This window comes from Geotrypetes seraphini, chromosome 2 (genome assembly GCF_902459505.1).
Source record: "Geotrypetes seraphini chromosome 2, aGeoSer1.1, whole genome shotgun sequence".
Classification (NCBI taxonomy): domain Eukaryota; kingdom Metazoa; phylum Chordata; class Amphibia; order Gymnophiona; family Dermophiidae; genus Geotrypetes; species Geotrypetes seraphini.
Window position 1 is genome coordinate 504,215,715 of NC_047085.1, and position 17,855 is coordinate 504,233,569.

The 17,855-nt window shown below is 44.4% G+C and overlaps 1 protein-coding gene across 1 annotated transcript; it reads right to left on the bottom strand.

Moving 5' to 3' along the window:
* Window positions 1-798: 798 nt before the first annotated feature.
* LOC117354538 (gastrula zinc finger protein XlCGF26.1-like) lies at window positions 799-15,029 on the bottom strand. Its single transcript, XM_033932244.1, has 3 exons — window positions 14,834-15,029; window positions 14,186-14,312; window positions 799-2,153 (listed from the first exon to the last, which is right to left on the bottom strand). The coding sequence occupies exons 1-3, from the start codon at window positions 14,855-14,857 to the stop codon at window positions 925-927; spliced, it is 1,380 nt and encodes a 459-aa protein (XP_033788135.1). The 5' UTR covers window positions 14,858-15,029; the 3' UTR covers window positions 799-924.
* Between the last annotated feature and the right edge of the window lie 2,826 nt (window positions 15,030-17,855).

Sequence of the window (17,855 nt, forward strand, 5' to 3'; positions counted from 1 at the left end):
ATGTTATGACTTTCAAGCTTTGACTTTTCTCAGCAGATACAGCACGTCTTCGCCGCTGCCGAACACTGTATCATCCGCATAGCGCAGATTGTTGATAATTCTGCCACCAACTTTGAAACCCACGCCGTCCCACAAATATCAAAAAAGAGGTAAGAGGAACGCCACATAACAATTAGGGCTCCTTTTACTAAACCACAGTGGAGGTTTCTACCGTGGTCCGGCGAGATAAATGCGCTGCTGCTCATAGGGATTCACCCCCCGTTTTACTAAACCGCGATACTAGAGCCACGCAGAATGCTCTGCTCCCGATGCCCATAGGAACTCTATGAGCGTCGGGGGCAGCGCGGTTACCTACACTAATAACCGCTTTCGCAGTTTAGAAAAAGGGGTGGGGGTGGTCTATGAGCATCAGAGCATTTACCTCGCCAGCCCACGGTAGAAACGTCTAACGCAGCTTTGTAAAGCCAGTGTTAGCGCTTAAAACTTGACTGAATCAAGATTTCAATCTAATAATTCAGCATATCTAAGCCAACAGAGCATTCATACAAAAGATGCAATTGTCATTCTGTCAGTGATAAAAAAAAATATTTAAAATCATCAGAAGCAATTTCCCTATGACAGTGTTTTGCTCAGGGGTAGAGAACTCCAGTCTTCGAGAGCCCTATTCCAGTTGGGTTTTCAGGATTTCCCCAATGAATATGCATGAGATCTATTTGCATGCACTGCTTTCAATGCATATTCATTGAGGAAATCCTGAAAACCCGACTGGAATAGGGCTCTTGAGAACTGGAGTTCCCTACCCCTGTGCTAAATTCTCCATTGGTCTCAGTCTTTCATTTCTTTTTATATATATCGTATCGTATATATTTTATATGTTAAATATACTCAATGGTTTGACTGCTGGTTCGGTCTTTCAGTGACATGTTACAGTTGAAAGCCGAGTGAAGCTTTTATTGCACTCAGTATATCGCCCATGTGGGTAATTTGGTGTCGGTTTAGAACTGAAAGACGAGTAAAGCTTTTATTACACTCAGAACATGTAAATGGTTTATCTCCTGTGTGGATCATTTGATGAACTTTTAGTGATGAAAGCTGACTGAAACTTTTATTACACTCAGAACATGTAAATGCTTTGACTGCTATGTGGGTCTGTTTGTGAATTTTTAGATTTGAAAACTGGGTGAAGCTTTTATTACACTCAGTGCATGTGAATGGTTTGTACCCTGTGTGGATCATTTTGTGTCGTTTTAAAGATGAAAGCTGAGTGAAGCTTTTATTACACTCAGTACATGTGAATGGTTTGACTGCTCTGTGGGTTTGTTCGTGAATTTTTAAATTTGAAAGTTGGGTAAAGCTTTTATTACACTCAGTACATGTGAATGGTTTGTATCCTATGTGGATCAATTTGTGTCGTTTTAGCGATGAAAGCTGAGCAAAGCTTTTATTACACTCAGTACATGTAAATGGTTTGACTGTTGTGTGGGTCTGTTGGTGAATTTTTAATGTTGAAAGCCGAGTGAAACTCTTATTACACTCAGTACATGTGAATGGTTTGCGCCCCGTGTGGATCATTTTGTGTCTTTTTAGACATGAATGTTGAGCGAAGCTTTTATTACATTTAGTACACGTGAATGGTTTGACTGTTGTGTGGGTCTGTTGGTGAATTTTTAAAGTTGAAAGCTGAGTGAAGCTTTTATTACACTCGGTACATGTAAAAGGTTTCTCATTTTTATGATTCATTTTGTGCATTTGGAGTTCTGAAAACAATTGAAAGCTCTTATTACATTTAGGACAAATAAAGTTGGTACATCTCTTATATTCAATACATGTAAGTTCTTTTGGGTGTTTTTTTCCTTTCCTCTTGCCATGGTGGAATTTAGAAGTCAGTTTATCACTATTACTAATTTGGAAGGGTTTCTCTGCTAGGTCCTCAGGGATGTTACTGAGCTCCCTGTCATTTTTCTCACAATTAGTGACTGCATCCATTGAGTCTCCTGCTGGGTCCCTCTGTTCCTTTGATTCCTGTTTACAATTCTCAGTTCTCTGGGAAACAGTCTCACAGATATTTTCGGATTGTTTTTGGATTTGTTCTATTTCTACAGGTTCTTCTCCTTGATTCTTTTCTCTCTTCCTTTCTTGTGCGATCTGATAACCTATCAAATATAAACAGAAGGTATTAATAATGTGTTAAAAAACAGTGGTGATTTCTAAGATATTATCTGTATATAACAAGAAGGACTGGTTATGTCACTGGAATTTTCTCTGTGCGAACTAAGATGGAGTCCATAGAAAAAGCCTGGACCCTACTCAAGGGCACTGTGCACGAAGCACAGAACCTGTGCGTCCCCAAGTTCAGGAAAGGGTGCAAAAAAAAATAGAACAAAAAACCCAGTGTGGATAACAAATGCAGTGAAAAAGGCGATAAGTGACAAGAAAGCATCGTTCAAAAAATGGAAAAAGGACCAAACAAAGGACAACCAAAAGGAGCACAAAGAACACCAAAGGGAGTGTCACTGAGTGGTTAGGAAAGCAAAAAGAGAGTATGAAGACAGACTGGCGGGGGAAGCAACAAACTTCAAATCATTCTTCAGGTATGTTAAGGGGAAGCAACCAGCAAGGAAGGAAGTGGGACCCTTGGATGATGGAGACAGAAAGGGAGTGGTAAAAGAGGAAAAAGAGATAGCTGACAAGTTAAATGAGTTCTTCACATCAGTCTTCACGAGGGAAGACACAACCAACATTCCGGAACCCGAAGAGATCGTAAATGGAGATCAGGATGATAAGCTGGTCCAACTAGAGGTAAGCCAAGAGAATGTCCTCAGGCAGATAGACAGGCTAAAGAGCGACAAATCGCCAGGTCCGGACGGCATTCACCCAAGGGTACTCAAGGAACTAAGGAACGAAATAGCAGAGCCACTTCGACAAATATGCAACCTATCGTTAAAAACTGGAGAGATCCCAGAGGACTGGAAAATAGCAAATGTCACGCCCATCTTCAAGAAAGGTTCAAGGGGTGACCCAGGAAACTACAGGCTGGTGAGCTTGACCTCGGTCCCAGGAAAGATGATGGAAGCGCTGATTAAGGACAGCATCTGTGAACACATCGAAAACAATGGACAGCTAAAGTCGAGTCAGCATGGCTTCTGCAAGGGTAAGTCATGCCTCAAAAACTTATTGTACTTCTTTGAGGGGGTAAACAGCCAGGTGGATAAAGGGGAATGCATAGACATCATTTACCTTGACTTCCAAAAAGCCTTCGACAAGGTACCACACGAAAGACTGCTTAAGAAGCTATGGAACCACAGGGTGCAAGGGGAGGTCCACCGATGGATCACAAACTGGCTGGCAGACAGGAAACAGAAGGTTGGAGTAAAGGGCAATTACTCAGACTGACAATGGGTCACGAGCGGAGTTCCGCAGGGGTCGGTGCTGGGACCACTCCTGTTCAATATATTCATTAACGACCTGGAGGCGGGAACAAAATGTGAGGTCATTAAATTTGCGGATGACACCAAACTATACAGCAGGGTTAAAACCACGGCAGACTGCGAAGATCTCCAAAAGGATCTGACGACACTGGAAGAGTGGGCCAAAAAGTGGCAAATGAGCTTCAACATAGGGAAATGCAAGGTCATGCATGTAGGGAAAAAGAACCCGATGTTCACTTATAAAATGGGGGGATCACTGCTAGGGGTAAGTAACCTTGAAAGAGACCTGGGAGTGATGGTAGACACAACATTGAAGGCGTCGGCACAGTGCGCCACAGCCTCAAGGAAAGCAAACAAAATGTTGGGTATCATTAAAAAGGGTATCACGACCAGGACGAAGGAAGTCATCCTGCCACTGTATCGTGCAATGGTGCGCCCGCATCTGGAATACTGTGTCCAGTACTGGTCGCCGTACCTCAAGAAGGACATGGCAGTACTTGAGGGAGTCCAGAGAAGAGCAACTAAGCTGATAAAGGGTATGGAAAATCTCTCATATACTGACAGACTAAAAAAGTTGGGGCTGTTCTCTCTGGAGAAGCAGAGACATGATAGAAACCTTCAAGATCCTGAAGGGCATAGAAAAAATAGACAGGGACAGATTTTTCAAATTATGGGGAACCACAAGTACAAGGGGGCACTTGGAGAAATTGAAAGGGGACAGGTTTAGAACAAATGCTAGGAAGTTCTTTTTCACCCAGAGGGTGGTGGATACATGGAATGCGCTTCCGGAGGCTGTGGTAGGCAGGAGCCCGTTACAGGGCTTCAAAGAAGGTTTGGATAGGTTCCTAGAGGACAAAGGGATTGAGGGGTACAGATAGGAGTAGAGGTAGGTTATAGGGATAGTCAGGGACCACTGCTCAGGCAATAGGCCTGATGGGCTGCCGCGGGAGCGGACCGCTGGGCGAGATGGACCTCTGGTCTGCCTCAGCGGAGGCAACTTCTTATGTTCTTATGGTCTGTTTCTTATTTGCAAACCATTTCTCGAAGCATTTTGCTACATACACGAGATGAAAATAAAGTTCAAAGCACAGCGAAAGGAAATGAAGACAAAAAAATACCAGGACCTAAATTGCATATATACTAATGCAAAGAGCCTAAGGAACAAAATGGGGGAATTAGAAGTCATGGCCAAAACCGAGAACGTAGACATCATTGGGATCTCTGAAACAATGAAGAAAACAAATGAGACACAGCACCACCGGGGTACAAACTCCATCGCCAGGACAGGTCAGGTCAGAAAGAAGGAGGAATAGCCCTATACATAAAAGAAAGCATACACTCGACCAGAATGGACACAGCAGAGAAGACCAACAAATTGGAATCGCTATGGGTTAAAATACCAGGAAGGAAAGGGTCCGAGATAAACATGGGCCTGTACTATCGTCCACCTGGGCAAACCGAAGCTATCGATGAAGAAATGGAAGCCGAAATGAAGAGAGAATGCAAAAGCGGTAACACAATTACTATGGGGGACTTCAACTATCCCGGGATAGATTGCAGTCTTGGAAGCTCAAAATGCACCAGAGAGACCGAATTCCTCGAGGCTATACAGGATTGCTTCATGGATCAACTTGTTAGAGATCCAACGAGAGGAATGCCACTCTGGACCTAATCCTAAATGGGCTAGGGGGACCTGCGAAGGAAGTGGAAGTAGTGGGACCCTTGGGAAACAGCAATCACAATATGATCAAGTTCAAAGTTGAAGTAGGAATACCAAAGGGAAAAAGAACAATAGCGACAACTTTTAACTTCAAGAAAGGAGACTACAAAGCGATGAGAGTAATGGTAAAGAAGAAACTTAGAAACACCTCAAAGAAATGGCAGACTGTAGAACAAGCCTGGTCTTTATTCAAGGACACGGTGATCGAGGCGCAAAATCAACATATCCCAATATTCAGAAAAGGGTGCAAAAAGAATCGAAAAAGAGGCCAGGCATGGATAACCAAAGAAGTTAAGAAAGCGATAGGTGATAAGAAGAATTCATTCAAGAAATGGAAAAAAGGCAAAACAGGAGAACTAGAAAGAGCACAGGAAGTATCAAAAAGAATGTCATCGTGTGTTCAGAAAAGCCAAAAAGGAATATGAAGAAAGGCTAGCCAAGGAAGCACGAAATTTCAAACCGTTCTTCAGATATCTTAAAGGGAAGTAGCCAGCTAGGGAGGAGGTGGGACCGCTGGGATGACGGAGACAGGAAGGGAGTGGTGAAGGAGGAGAGAGAAGTGGCGGAAAGACTAAACATGTTCTTTTCGTCTGTATTTACAAAAGAGGACACATCTTCAAAGGAGACCAAACAAATAAATTAACATCCATGGAAGTAAGCCTTGAAGACGTACGTAGGCAGTTAGAAAAATCAATAACTGACAAATCACCAGGCCCAGACGGAATCCACCCTAGGGTACTGAAAGAACTAAAGGAGGAAATAGCAGAACTACTACAGCAAGTTTGCAATCTATCCCTAAAAACAGGAATGATCCTGGAGGATTGGAAGATAGCCAATGTTATGCCCATCTTTAAAAAGGTATCAAGAGGTGACTTGGGGAATTACAGACCGATAAGTCTGACCTCGGTTCCAGGGAAAATGGCGGAAGCGCTGATAAGACAGCATCGATGAGCATTTTGAAAGAAATAAACTTCTAATCATAAGACAACATGGCTTCTGCAAGGGAAGATCGTGCCTAACGAACTTACTATACTTCTTTGAAGGAATTAACAAACAGATGGACAAAGGGACCCCATAGACATCGTATATTTAGATTTCCAAAAAGCCTTTGACAAGGTAGAAACATAGAAACATAGAACGCCTACTTCAGAAACTGAAGAACCATGGGGTGGAAGGAGACATACATAGATGGAATAGGAACTGGTTGGCGGGTAGGAAGCAGAGGGTAGGAGTGAAGGGCCACTACTCGGACTGGAGGAAGGTCACGAGTGGTGTTCCACAGGGGTCGGTGCTCGGACCGCTACTATTCAATATATTTATAAATGACATAGAAACAGGGACGAAGTGCAAAATAATAAAATTTGCAGATGACACCAAACTATTTAGTGGTGCTCGGACTAAAGAGGACTGCAAAGAATTACAAAGGGATCTGAACAAGCTAGGAGAGTGGGCGACGAGATGGCAGATGAAGTTCAATGTAGAGAAATGTAAAGTATTGCATGTAGGAAGCAAAAACCAGAGGTACAGCAATACGATGGGAGGGAGTGAGAGTATTGAGTGAGAGTACCCAAAAAAGGAACTTGGGGGTAATAGTGGATAAGACAATGAAGCCATCAGCACAGTGCACAGCGGCCGCTAAGAGAGCAAATAGAATGCTAGGTATAATCAAGAAGGGTATTACAAGCAGAACGAAAGAAGTTATCCTGCCATTGTATCAGCCGATGATGCATCCGCATCTGGAGTACTGCGTCCAATATTGGTTGCCGTACCTTAAGAAGGATATGGCGATACTCGAGAGGGTTCCAACACGTCTGATAAAAGGTATGGAAAACCTTTCATACACTGAGAGAATGGAGAAACTGGGGCTATTTTCCCTGGTGTAGAGGAGAATTAGAGGGGATATGATAGAGACTTACAAGATCATGAAGGGCATAGAGAAAGTAGAGAGGGACAGATTCTTCAAACTTTCGAAAACTACAAGAACGAGAGGGCATTCAGAAAAGTTGAAAGGGGACAGATTCAAAACCAATGGTAGGAAGTTTTTCTTCACCCAATGGGTGGTGGACACCTTGAATGCACTTCCAGAGGATAGAGGGGTACAGATAGAGGACTACTACACAGGTCCTGGACCTGATGGGCCGCCGCGCGAGCGGACTGCTGGGCACGATGGACCTCTGGTCTGACCCAGCAGAGGCACTTCTTATGTTCCTGGGAAATGGCATGGAGTGGACAAAACAAGTTTTTGATGCATGATCTGAATGAAAACATGTTATAATCTGTGCTTATCAGGGAGCTTTCTACCTCAGTGATGAAGTAATGACCCCTTCTTTAAAACATGGTCACTGTCATGTCAAGTCTGTCTCCGCTTTCTTACAGAAGGGAAAATAGCTTGTGAATGGCGTTTGGACACGTCTGGCTGAAAATGTGTTTGAAAATAATTAAAGAAGTGCAGTTTATAAAGGACTAGACTAGAAGGGCTCGATATTGATCAGTATTTATCTCTGGCAACGAAGTCCAGAGTTTAATTACACGTTGTGTGAACTGAAGGGGGCAGCAAAGTCCACAAAGAAGGAGGAGGAGTTCAAAAACTGCGATCACTGTGTTATGCAGAAAGTTTCTTAAAATTGATCTACCACCAAATCTTAACATAGTTCTCAGCGGTTCACGAGCGCATATGACTAACCCGATGGTTCAGCATACCATCCCTATTGCATGGAAAGATATTTATGAATTTTGTCTTTATTTTCTCATAATTAAAAAATAGCTTTTTTGGTTCAGCAATTGTACTGCCTCTGTAGAAGCTGGTATCAAAAGACTTACTACTTCTCTTCAATACATTAAAAAAAAACCAAACTGTCCTCAAAATAAAGTCCTGTAGTTTAAATAAAAATAAAAGATTGGAGGTTTACACTTGCTTTTGTTCTTCATCCGTCCCACTGTTCCCTCTCCACCACCACATCCAACATTTCTCCCTCTCTTCCCCATGCATCGGTACCTCATGCCTCTCCCACCACCATGTCCAATATTTCTTTCTCCCTCCCTATGCCCAATTCACCTCTTTCTTCATTTCCCCATGTGCACCATCTCTTTCCCTCTCGCTCAGACCCCCATGCCCAACAATTCTCCCTTTCTATTCCCTCCCAACTTCAGCATCTCTTTCCCTCACTTCCTCCATTCTTCCATCCTTTGTTCAAAGTTTGTGCCCCCCTCCCTTCCGTGTCCCAACGCGACCCTGCTTCTCCCTTCCTATGCCAACATTGTCCATCTTCCTCCTTTCCTGTCCCGTAACCTTCCTCCTCTCTTCCATGTCCCAACGCACCCCTCGTCGTCCCTCTCAGTTCTACATCTCAAATTTGTGCCTCCTGCGTTTATCTTCTCTGGTTGGCTCCCTCCTCCCAGCCCCACTTCTCTTGGCAAAGCCGCAAGCGGTGGCTTCTGAATGCGGTCTGCTGGTCTTTGCAAAGCCGCAATCGGCGGCTCCTGCACGCGGTCCACTGACCCGGAAGCCTTTCCTCTGATGTCTGCGTCAGAGGGAAGGCGTCGGGTCAGCAGGCCGCATGCATGAACTGCTGATCACGACTTTGCGAAGACCAGGGGACTGCGCAAGATGAATTTGTATGCACTGCCTCCTTGAGATGCAAATCTATCTTATGCATGCAGTTTGAATCTCCTGGTAGATGGTGTGGTTCCTGTTTGTCAGCTGATCCCGGTTTGCGTCAAACCCTGGGTCCCTGCTCGAGTCACGCTAGTTTTACTGGAGAGCGTTTGAAGTTGGTGAGACTTGCAAGCGGCGAAACACAGTCCTGTGTCAAGAGGGGATCGGCGGATGGTGATTGAGGAGTCACCATACAGTTGTTAGACTGTTTTGCAACTTCCGGCCTGATACCCCTCGATCAGATTTGATGACTACTGAACTAAAATCCATTTTTGGATAAAAGCGATTGCAACCTTTATTATGAGGACACAGTATGTTGTTATTGGTGGTTGAGTGATTGTTAGTATGTATGTGTGTGAGTGGTGTGTGAGTTGGTTGATGGGGCAAAGGTTCACCAATTGTAAAATATTTATAACTTGTGAAAAAATTATGTACCATTTATAATTGATTTCAGGTACGAGGTGATTTATAGTGTTTAAATTATTAAACAATATTTTTGGTAATAAATAGCTGATTTTAAAGTTTTAGTAATTTAATTGGCAGCTATTTAATTAAACAGAATATCCATAAGCCTAGGTTTTAGGTTACGCATATTTATTGGGGATATCCTGAAAACCTGACCTGCCTGTGGCTCTCGAGGACCAGAACTGCCTCCCCCTGTTCTAGACCAGTGGCCCCAACCCTGTCCCAGAGGATCACCAGGCCAATCGGGTTTTCAGGATAGCCCTAATGAATATGCATGGAGCAGATTTGCATGCCTGTCACTTCCATTATATGCAAATCTCTCTCTTGCATATTCATTTTTTCAGTGGCCCTCCAAGAACCTACAAATCCAAAATGTGGCCCTGCAAAGGGTTTGAGTTGGAGACCACTGGTCTAGACAGATGGGACGTACAAAAGCAGTCCCCAAAAAGCTCGGGCGGGCTTGTTGTGCTAGCTCCTAAGACCGAGGACCCAAAGGCGGAGTCCTGTCTCGCTGCCACATCCACTCTGTAAAACATGGCAAACATTTGTAGGGAAGACCACGTTGCCGCTCTGCAAATCTCCACAGGGGAGACAGCTCTAGCTTCAGCCCATGAAGAAGCCACACTCCTGGTAGAATGTGCCTTGATGGAAATGGGAGACTGTTTCCCAGAAGGAATACAGGCTGACCAAATGGCCCTATTGATCCATCTGGAAATTGTGGCATTGGAAGCGGGAGCACCCCGCTTAACAGAATAAGTCAGCATAAACAGATGGTCAGCGAGACTAAATTTGTTAGTGACCTCCAGATAGCGAAGAAGCACTCTACGCACATCAAGTTTCTTCAAAAGGCGATCTTGTGTCCCGGAACCAGAAGGCTGAAAAACAGGCAAACGATTTTCCTGATTAACGTGGAAAGCCGAAATCACCTTCGGCTGGAAGGAAGGAACCGTACGTAGGGAAGCACCAGTCTCCGAGATGTGAAGGAATGGTTCCCTACAAGAAAGAGCCTGGAGTTCCAAGACATGCCACATTGAGGCAATAGCAGCCAGAAACACGGTCTTGAACGTCAAGTCCAAGAGGGAAGCATCCCAAAGGGGTTCAAAGGAAGCCTTGGTGTGGTTAGATAGCACCAGATTGAGGTCCCAGGAAGGTAATGGCGGCTTAATTGGTGGTCTGATATGAATAGCCCCCTTCAGAAATCTAGCGGCAACAAGATGAGACGCCAATGAGGAACAACAATCCCGGGTCTAAAATAAGAGAGCCCAGCCATTTAGACCCGAAGAGATGCCACAGTGAGAGCTTTATCAAGGCCAGCCTGAAGAAATTCACCGAGATCGGAGTCGAATAGGGCTCCATGTGATCCTGAGCGCACCAGTGTTGGAAAGTTTTCCATGCCTTAGAGTAAGCAGAAACTGTAGACAACTTCTTAGATTTGAGAAGAATGGCAGTGACCACATCAGAATAGCCTTTGTGTTCTAAGGCTGTGCGCTGAAGAGCAATGCCGTAAGAGCAAAGCGACCCAGGTCCTCCATGCAGACCTGACCCTACATAAGAAGGTCCAGATGGGCACACAACCAAAGGCCGTGACCCTTGCGAAGATGCATCAGATCTGTGTACCACGGTCTGCAAGGCCAATCTGGTGCCACCAGAATGACAAGGCCCAGATGGGCCTTGATCCACCTAATGACTTGGCCTATCATAGGCCAGGGAGGAAAGTCATACAGGAGAAGCTCCTGAGGCCACGGTTGTACTAGATCATCGAGACCCTCGCTTCCAGGTTCAGATCTTCGACTGAAGAATGATCCGTTTTCTTGTTCTTGATCATGAGGTCAAAGCTGGGCCGACTCCAGCAACGCACTTTGGCTTAGAATGCCACCGAGTACAGGGCCCACTCAGTTGGATCCAAAGTCCATCTGCTGAGGAAGTTGGCTTGAACGTTGTCTTTATGCACCACACCACCTTCACTGGGAAGAGAAGTGCATTTAGTCACCAAGGCTAACCCAAGAGCTGCTAGTACTCCTGTGCCAGAGGATACAAGTGAGACATGGACCTTGCTATCTTAAGAGCACCTTCCAGAGAGTAATACTGCTTGCAGGCAATACCTATAGCTTAAATGTTAAAGGAGAGGCCCACGGTGGAAAATGAACCAGCGACTCCCAAATCTGTCCTGGGAGGAACTCCAGTCCATGATTTCAGGTAGCTGTAATGATATCCTAAAAACATGACTGGCTGGGGATCCCAGAAGAAGGCTGGAAACCACACAGAGTGGCTACTCTGCTTGTACTGTTTCTGCCCACAGTGCAAGGCTTTTAACTGATCAGAAAGAAGGCGGCAGCTGAATGAGTCCACACAACTCTGGGAGGCAGGGAGAGGAGGTTTCTACTGTTGTTGCTCTTGGGAAAGAGTTGGATGGCAGAAAGAGGAGGCGTGCTGCTAGAGGAGCAGAGGGGAAGAAAGAAGGGCTACAGGGCAAATGATGAGGGGGAGGGAGAGTGGGAAGAAGGTGTTGAGGAGAGGGGGGGAAATAAAGGGTGAGCAGTAACGTGTGGGAGTAAAAGACAGCTGCATAAGAAACAGGTAAAGGGGTACAGAAAGAGGGATGGTGAGCAGAAGGGGAGAAAGAAAATGAAGGTGTTATACTGTAGATATTATCTCTAGAGCAGTGTCTCTCTAGCTTTTTTAAACTCCGGCACACTAAACGGAGCAAATGTTTTTCGCGACACATCATAATTGAAATGATAAAATTGCAAAACCAACAAAAAATTAAATTTGAGAGTTATTTATTTAAGGTTCTTTAAGCTGTGTTTGAGTAATTGTAACAACGGTGAAACTAAAGTAGATAGAATAGAATTGTTAATCAATGCGACGGATGTACTTGTTTTTGAGTGCAAATTAACTCAAAAAGCGGCTCAATAGTCAATAAGCAAACACACGTTTCATCACCCACCATCTGCGGTCGTTCTTTTTTTAAAATTTAATTTCTGCGAGAGCTGAAAATCCAAGTTCGCAAAGATAAGAAGATCCAAATGGTAACAAAGCCTTGATTGCTTTGTCACTCAAGTTAGGATAACTACAGCAAACGTAAAAATAAAATTTCTTGCCGTTAAGTTTTCAAGGACCAATTGCGTCAAAGAATGATGCTTGTCTGGGCGTTTGTATACTTGCACACACAGACGTTCATAACATTGACAGACTTTTGCGTATGCAACGTACATGTCTTGTCTATTCTAATGTACACTTATGAAGGGAATTTTTAAAAATAAAGTAAAATTCTATTGTCCCTTGATACTTAAATTCCGGAAATCCATGTGGGGTCAAATTATTACGCTATTGGAAGTTCCATTATCATATGATGTAGTATTGTTTGGAACGATATTATTCCCCAAGAGACCAATCAATGCCAACCAGAATAAATTGCTCCTCATCATGACAGGACTAGCCATGCAGCTTATAATGAAAAATTGGAAAAGTTGGGATAGCTTAAATTATAGTTTCATGGTGGGAATCCTTATGTCAGATTTATAAGGTCTGAAAATATTAATTCTTTACAGAGGGGACACCATAGCAAATTCAAGGAAATTTGGGGCCCGTTAACAAAGTATTGTAAGATACGATTGTGAATTATTAACATTATTTCCCTTTGATTCATGAAAGATTGTTATACACATCCAGGAGGAGGGGGGTAAACAGCTCTATATTATTTGTTGGAATAGAGTGCAATGTATTATTTTACTTGATTGTTCAACTGTATTTCATTTCAAAAATGAATAAAGAATTTAAATCAAAAAAATAAAGTCAAAATCTGGAATCTCTCATGCCATACCTGGAATCTCTTCAGGACGCACCATTGTGCCATGGCACACAGTTTGAGAGACACCGCTCTAGAGAAACAGTTACATATCTAGCACCAAAAAGGAGTGCTGTATTGAAATAGCTTCTGTAAAGTCAAGGGATGAGGCCGTATTGCAATTCTGAATATCAACCTAAGGCGCAGAAAAGGTTGATTTCAGCACTGTATTTAAACCATCCATCTATGTGCATTCAGTACCTAGTCCAGTGTTTTTCAACCTTTTTACACCTATGGACCGGCAGAAATAAAAGAATTATTCTGTGGACCGGCATCGGTCCGTGGACTGGCGGTTGAAGAACACGGGGCTAAGTCTTGGGCCAGACCCCGCCCATCTCTACCCCAGACCCTGCCCCCATAATAGTACTAATTGCACCTTGCACGCCCCTTGCCTCATCTGGAAGCCTTCCCTCTGACGTTGCAACATCAGGGCGAAGGCTTCCGGTTCAGGCGCAGGACACGCTTAGGAGCCACTACCCGTGGCTTTGTGCACTGAATCAGTGAGGAAGAGGGAGCTGGCTCGAAGATAACGCCGCATCGATCGAACCGTGGACCGGCGGTTGAAGAACACTTTTGGGCCTGATGCACGTGCTGGCCCTGTGGACTGGCAAGAAATTTCTGTGGACTGGCACTGGTCCATGGACCGGTGGTTGAAGAACACTGACCTAGTCCCTTGATACTCACTACTGCTAAATCAGTTGAATATTCTAAAAATATAAAAGTGATCACTTTCTCACCAAATCACATCACGAGACAATCATATTCATACTTAGAATTTGATATTTAGATGCACAAATCAACTGAATAAGGGCATAAAGATAAGTGCCTTCCTTTTACAGCACTTTACAATTTTATTGAGCCTGTTAAAAATCAATTAAAAATTAGTTTGCACACGCCACTTTACCAAGACCGATGATGAACACATCACCCCAGTAAGGGCACGAAAAAAAATCAAGAAGTAGTGCCTTGGGTGTTTGAGGTCTGGTAATAAAATTCACTTGATATGAGTTTATTCTCTATCCTATTCGATATTTAGATAATGCCAGTAAAAATGTAAAATTACCCCTTACCCAGTGAGATCAGGGTCTGATAATTCTCCTTCATCACCTCCCTGTAAAGTTCCTTCTGCCCTTCATTCAAATACTCCCACTCCTCCGGGGAGAAAGTTACAGTGATGTCCTCAAAGGTCACCTGCATCTGAAACACAAACCAGTAAGGAACTGGGCACCTTCTGCATTAAATCAACCAGGAAACTCCCTAATACTGGTACTCATCAGGTGGGGGAAATTTTGCAGGGATATATAATTCACAATTCTAGAGCAGGGATTGTGTGTCCAGCGGTCTCCCAGCATTGGGGCTCAGTTTGTTGGGTGTATGTAATTCACATAGTACATGGTCTCAGAGCAGAGTTATTGCTCAAGAGGCCTCCTAGTGCTGTGGCTCATTGGAGCAGGGAGAAAATTGCTTTGGCTGAATAATTCAGTCACTAACACCGAGTTATTTTGCAGATCTTCCAGGGCTGGGGCTCAGTAAGGCAAAGGGAGGGATTTCTGTCACAATGACATCACTCACAGTCCCAGAGTAGGATTGTGGGCTCCAGATCTCCTTCCTTCTCCCCAGGTGGGACCCCCAAGGTGCCTTTTCCACAGCCCCAGGTTTACTTGGGGTCCTGACTCTGCAGTGCTGCAGCAAAGGGAGTGGGGGGGGGAATCTCCTACCTGAGCAGCAGCTCCTGCAGGCATTTTCCTCTTTGCTTCTCCTGTTCGCAGGATTAGAAACGAATCAAAGGCTCTTTCTCCGAGGGGAGAGCAGAGACAGATTTGGGTTGGGGGGCAGCAAGTTTATTTAGCCTTTTGGCGCCGGCTGATGACGTCACAAAGGGGGATGCTGACGTCACAAAGGAGGGTGGCGCTGAGGGCTAGACGGTCTTCTTTCTCTAAGCTCTTACCCCCCTTTTAAGCGTTGATTGGTCAGGATGGTCCCGGGGGCGGGGCGAGGAGGAGGAGCTTGAATGGAAAGGGTGATCAGGTGTCAGGTAGGAAGGAAAAAAGCCATCCAGCTCTGATATGTACTACACTGTTGCATGGAGCAGGCCAAAGAGCTGGGCCTGGCACCCTTGAATCCATTCCTTTTTCTGGTTTATCATTTTTATTCATTTTACAACTTACATCAAGTGTATCAAGAAATAACATTTGAACTGAAAAAAACATCACTTGTATTACTACTATTATCATCAACTGGCATTCATGAAAGTTAACCTCCCCTCCCATCCCTATCACATCAAAAATATCCATTTATATTATATTATGCAATATACATTCTATTAATATAGCAATATATTAGGCTGGAAGGCAGGTCAGAGGTTTTTTTTAAGGTGCAAACTTGCACAGGATCCAGATTCAAGAGCTCAGGGTCTCGCAAACCTTTTGAAGCCGCAGCACACTATGTTCAAACAATTTTATTGATGAAATCCACAGATCAACAGAAGCAGACAGATGATATCAAAATCAAGAAAAGGAACACTGGAACAATATCCACAACATAAGAGCTGTCATCAACATTTTGTTGTCCATTGGGACAGAACACACGTCTCCTACCTACCATATTCCACAACAGACTGAGTTCCAAGAGCACAACAACACGAACCAGGGCCCTGGAGCAAGCCACCCATCATCCACCTCCCACTGAACCTGAAGGAGTCTGGGACTGGTTTTCCTAAGTGTTGAACTAAGTTTTCTCTCTAATAAAATGCTGAATTATGTTTAGCTGCAGTGCAGACCTAACTTATCTCATGTTCTAGCCTGCCTGCACTGGGTGTTTTAGCTTGGGCGTTCTAGCTTCTTATGGCTATCTCAGCATACGATATTGTATTCCGCCCTCCTGGACATGTAACAGAAAGACTGCAGGGCTTAGATAAGTGACCTGCTAGTGTGAGCTTAGGACCAATGATTGCTAAGAAAAGTAACACGTGAAAAGTTTTTTCTAGCCAGAAGAATGTATAAATATCTCTGTAACTTCCTGGTTTCTGGACTTCTGAAGCCAGCTTGGGGCTCAGGGGTCCGCATATGCTGAATAAACATTTGTGCTTTCTTCAAGTCTCTAAGTTTTGTGACTGACCAAAGTGACCTTTCAAACCCAGAAACAGTGACCTGAAACGAAACGTGCAAAGGGACCTAACGAGACTGGAAGACTGGGCAAAAAAATGGCAAATGAATTTTAATGTAGAGAAATGCAAGGTCATGCATGTAGGGAAAAAGAACCCGATGTTCAGCTACAAAATGGGGGGAACACTGCTAGGGGTGAGTAACCTTGAAAGGGATCTGTGGGTGATGGTCGACACATCACTGAAACCATCGGCGCAGTGTGCGACAGCCTCAAAGAAAGCAAACAGAATGCTGGGCATCATCAAAAAGGGTATCACAACCAGGACGAAGGAAGTCATCATGCCGCTGTATCGCACAGTGGTGCGCCTGCACCTGGAGTACTGTGTTCAATACTGGTCGCCATACCTCAAGAAGGACATGGCGGTACTCGAGGGAGTGCAGAGGAGGGCGACTAAACTGATAAGAGGTATGGAAAATTTTTCATACGCCGACAGGTTGAAAATGCTGGGGCTGTTCTCCCTGGAGAAGAGGAGACTTAGAGGGGACATGATAGAAACCTTCAAAATCCTAAAGGGCATAGAGAAAGTGAATAAGGACAGATTCTTCAAACTGTGGGGAGCCACAAGCACTAGGGGTCACTCAGAGAAATTGAAAGGGGACAGGTTTAGAACAAATGCTAGGAAGTTCTTTTTTACCCAGAGGGTGGTAGATGCATGGAACACGCTTCCGGAGGATGTGATAGGCCAGAACTCGGTACAGGGGTTCAAGGAAGGTTTGGATAGGTTCCTGGAGGATAAGGGGATAGAAGGGTACAGATAGAACTTGCTTTGGGCCCAGTATTTCTTCCTGTCTTCACGGGGTCTGCTGTCCATTTGACATTTCTTCGCTCTGTGCCCATCTTTGCATCCCTATCTGTCCTGTCCAGCATCTCCTTGTCCCTTTTCTTCCCCCATATTCAGCGTCAGCCCTCTGGACCCCCACCCATCTCCATTTCATCAGTATTACCCCCTCTGTGTCCCCAACCCCTCTCCATCCAGCATCTCCCCTGTGTCCCTGACCCTATAGTCCTCTATTTCCAGCATCTCTTCTCTGCCTCTTTCCCTCCTCTCTCTTTTCCCTTCTGCCCATACCCCCCACCCTGTTGCTTGTATCTTCCCCTCTCTCTTCCTTGTTTGCCTTCTAGTCCAGTACCTCTTCCCCCCCCATTTTTCCCCAATCCATTTTCTTGTACTCCCCCCCTTCCTCTCCCACTCTGAGTTCAGTAGCATATTGTATGTTGGTTTCACAGCACTGGTTTTCATTTATCTGTTTATATATAGTTGGATTTTATTTATAATTAGATTTGCTAGCTTTAGGTTACTAGCCCCTTTTACTAAACCGCGATAGCGGTTTTTAGCGTAGTGAGCCGCACTGAATGCTCCATGCTGCTCCCGACGCTCATAGAGCATTCAGCGTGGCTCCCTGCGCTAAAAACCGCTATCGCGGATTAGTAAAAGGGGGGTTAGGTGCCCTCAGAACTTGATTATTGATTTGATCAATGTAAAGGTATGATTCTTATTTGCATTCCATCTCTTTATGTATTAGATAAAATTGACCCTTTATGCTTAGAGGCTCCAAGGGGTCCTTTTACAAAGGC

Coding starts and splice junctions, on each gene's coding strand:
- LOC117354538 (XM_033932244.1), bottom strand. CDS start 14,857: ATGCCTGCAGGAGCTGCTGCTCAG. Junction 14,313..14,833: donor CTGCAGGAGCTGCTGCTCAG/GTAGGAGATTCC, acceptor TTTGTGTTTCAG/ATGCAGGTGACCTTTGAGGA. Junction 2,154..14,185: donor TCAGACCCTGATCTCACTGG/GTAAGGGGTAAT, acceptor TATATTTGATAG/GTTATCAGATCGCACAAGAA.